Source organism: Liolophura sinensis, chromosome 12 (genome assembly GCF_032854445.1).
Source record: "Liolophura sinensis isolate JHLJ2023 chromosome 12, CUHK_Ljap_v2, whole genome shotgun sequence".
NCBI lineage: Eukaryota > Metazoa > Mollusca > Polyplacophora > Chitonida > Chitonidae > Liolophura > Liolophura sinensis.
In genome coordinates, this window is record NC_088306.1 from 27,930,573 (window position 1) to 27,933,498 (window position 2,926).

General features: G+C 42.9%; 1 protein-coding gene across 1 annotated transcript; it reads right to left on the bottom strand.

Annotated features, from left to right (window-relative positions):
- Positions 1-406: 406 nt before the first annotated feature.
- Positions 407-2,586, bottom strand: LOC135479849 (transcriptional regulator ATRX homolog). The gene is made up of 2 exons (XM_064759752.1): positions 1,203-2,586; positions 407-1,119 (listed from the first exon to the last, which is right to left on the bottom strand). Exons 1-2 carry the CDS (start codon positions 2,584-2,586, stop codon positions 407-409), a joined length of 2,097 nt encoding a protein of 698 aa, XP_064615822.1.
- Between the last annotated feature and the right edge of the window lie 340 nt (positions 2,587-2,926).

Here is a 2,926-nt window from a genome sequence, read left to right on the forward strand (position 1 = left end):
AGGATTGGGCATTTTTCTTTATTTATTTTAGTAGTGTTTTATACCGAACTCAGTACGATCTTACTCACACGACGGTTGCCAGAATGGTGGCGGGAGGAAAGCGAGCTATTGATTTTGACTTGATATTTGCGTTAATGTTATAAAGTGTCTTTATATTCACCTTGGTCAGTCATCAGGATACATAAATACACACACAGAATCTACTTTACACTTAATAAAATGAAGGATAACGAAATGAAGGATCCTTGACCACTGTTTGCTTTAACATAAAACTGACCAACGCCAAGTAATATCCCAGAGAGGCTGTGACATTTTCAGATTCCTCTGACTCCGGTGTACCAGAGACCTTTGTAGATTCATCTGACTTCACTGTACCAGTGACCTTTGTGACATTTTCAGATTCCTCTTACTCCGGTATACCAGTGACCTTTGTGACATTTTCCGATTCATCTGACTTCACTGTACCAGTGACCTTTGTAACATTTTCCGATTCCTCTGACTTCAGTGTACCAGTGACCTTTGTGACCTTTTCAGATTCATCTGACTTCACTGTGCCAGTGACCTTTGTGACTTTTTCAGATTCATCTGACTTCAGTGTACCAGTGACCTTTTCAGATTCATCTGACTTCAGTATACCAGTGAACTTTGTGACATTTTCAGATTCATCTGACTTCAGTGTGCCAGTGACCTTTGTGACATTTTCAGATTCCTCTGACTCCGGTATACCAGTGACCTTTGTGACATTTTCCGATTCCTCTGACTTCACTGTACCAGTGACCTTTGTGACATTTTCCGATTCATCTGACTTCAGTGTACCAGTGACCTTTGTGACATTTTCAGATTCATCTGACTTCACTGTGCCAGTGACCTTTGTGACTTTTTCAGATTCATCTGACTTCAGTGTACCAGTGACCTTTTCAGATTCATCTGACTTCAGTATACCAGTGAACTTTGTGACATTTTCAGATTCTTCTGACTTCAGTGTGCCAGTGACCTTTGTGACATTTTCAGATTCCTCTGACTCCGGTATACCAGTGAACTTTGTGACATTTTCAGATTCCTCTGACTTCAGTGTACCAGTGACCTTTTCAGATTCATCTGACTTCAGTGTACTAGTGACTTTGTGACAATTTCAGATTCCTCTGACTCCGGTATACCAGCGACCTTTGTGACATTTTCAGATTCCTCTGACTTCAGTGTACCTGTATCCTTTGTGACATTTTCAGATTCCTCCGGCTTCAGTGTACCAGTGACATTTTCAGATTCCTCCGACTTCAGTGCACCAGTGACCTTTGTGACATTTTCAGATTCCTCTGTCTTCAGTGTACCTGTATCCTTTGTGACATTTTCAGATTCCTCCGGCTTCAGTGCACCAGTGACCTTTGTGACATTTTCAGATTCCTCCGACTTCAGTGCACCAGTGACCTTTGTGACATTTTCAGATTCCTCCGACTTCAGTGCACCAGTGACCTTTGTGACATTTTCAGATTCCTCCGACTTCAGTGTACCTGTATACTTTGTGACATTTTCAGATTCCTCCGACTTCAGTGCACCAGTGACCTTTGTGACATTTTCAGATTCCTTCGGCTTCAGTGCACCAGTGACCTTTGTGACATTTTCAGATTCCTCCGACTTCAGTGCACCAGTGACCTTTGTGACATTTTCAGATTCCTCCGACTTCAGTGCACCAGTGACCTTTGTGACATTTTCAGATTCCTCCGACTTCAGTGCACCAGTGACCTTTGTGACATTTTCAGATTCCTCCGACTTCAGTGCACCAGTGACCTTTGTGACATTTTCAGATTCCTCCGACTTCAGTGCACCAGTGACCTTTGTGACATTTTCAGATTCCTCCGGCTTCAGTGCACCAGTGACCTTTGTGACATTTTCAGATTCCTCCGGCTTCAGTGCACCAGTGACCTTTGTGACATTTTCAGATTCCTCCGACTTCAGTGCACCAGTGACCTTTGTGACATTTTCAGATTCCTCCGACTTCAGTGCACCAGTGACCTTTGTGACATTTTCAGATTCCTCCGACTCCGGTGCACCAGTGACCTTTGTGACATTTTCAGATTCCTCCGACTTCAGTGCACCAGTGACCTTTGTGACATTTTCAGATTCCTCCGACTTCAGTGCACCAGTGACCTTTGTGACATTTTCAGATTCCTCCGACTTCAGTGCACCAGTGACCTTTGTGACATTTTCAGATTCCTCTGACTCCGGTGCACCAGTGACCTTTGTGACATTTTCAGATTCCTCTGACTCCGGTGCACCAGTGACCTTTGTGACATTTTCAGATTCCTCCGACTTCAGTGCATCAGTGACCTTTGTGACATTTTCAGATTCCTCGGGCTTCAGTGCACCAGTGACCTTTGTCACATTTTCAGATTCCTCCGGCTTCAGTGCACCAGTGACCTTTGTGACATTTTCAGATTCCTCCGACTTCAGTGCACCAGTGACCTTTGTGACATTTTCAGACTCCTCCGACTTCAGTGCACCAGTGACCTTTGTGACATTTTCAGACTCCTCCGACTTCAGTGCACCAGTGACCTTTGTTTCACTCATAAGACTACTCTGATCATACATGAAGCTCACAAGAAATCACTTGCAGGCGAAATCTATGAGTCACGAGTGGGAAAGCTTGTCAGTTACAAAACAAAGGTTTATGGTTTATTTCTGGTTCTTCAGTTTTTGACAATGACCGCTGTAGTATAAAGTTAAATACTCTTGATCAAGGCGTTATACACTAATCGATCTCTGAATCAACCAGTCAAAAGAAATCATTATTATCCAGGGTTTAATTCATTCATAGACACACGCTGTGCTATCTTAATTTTGGATATGCAATTAAATATTATCGTCGAGCTACGGTAATACATTAAATTTACCATAGTCTGGAATTTCACTCCATTTCGCGTCGACAATA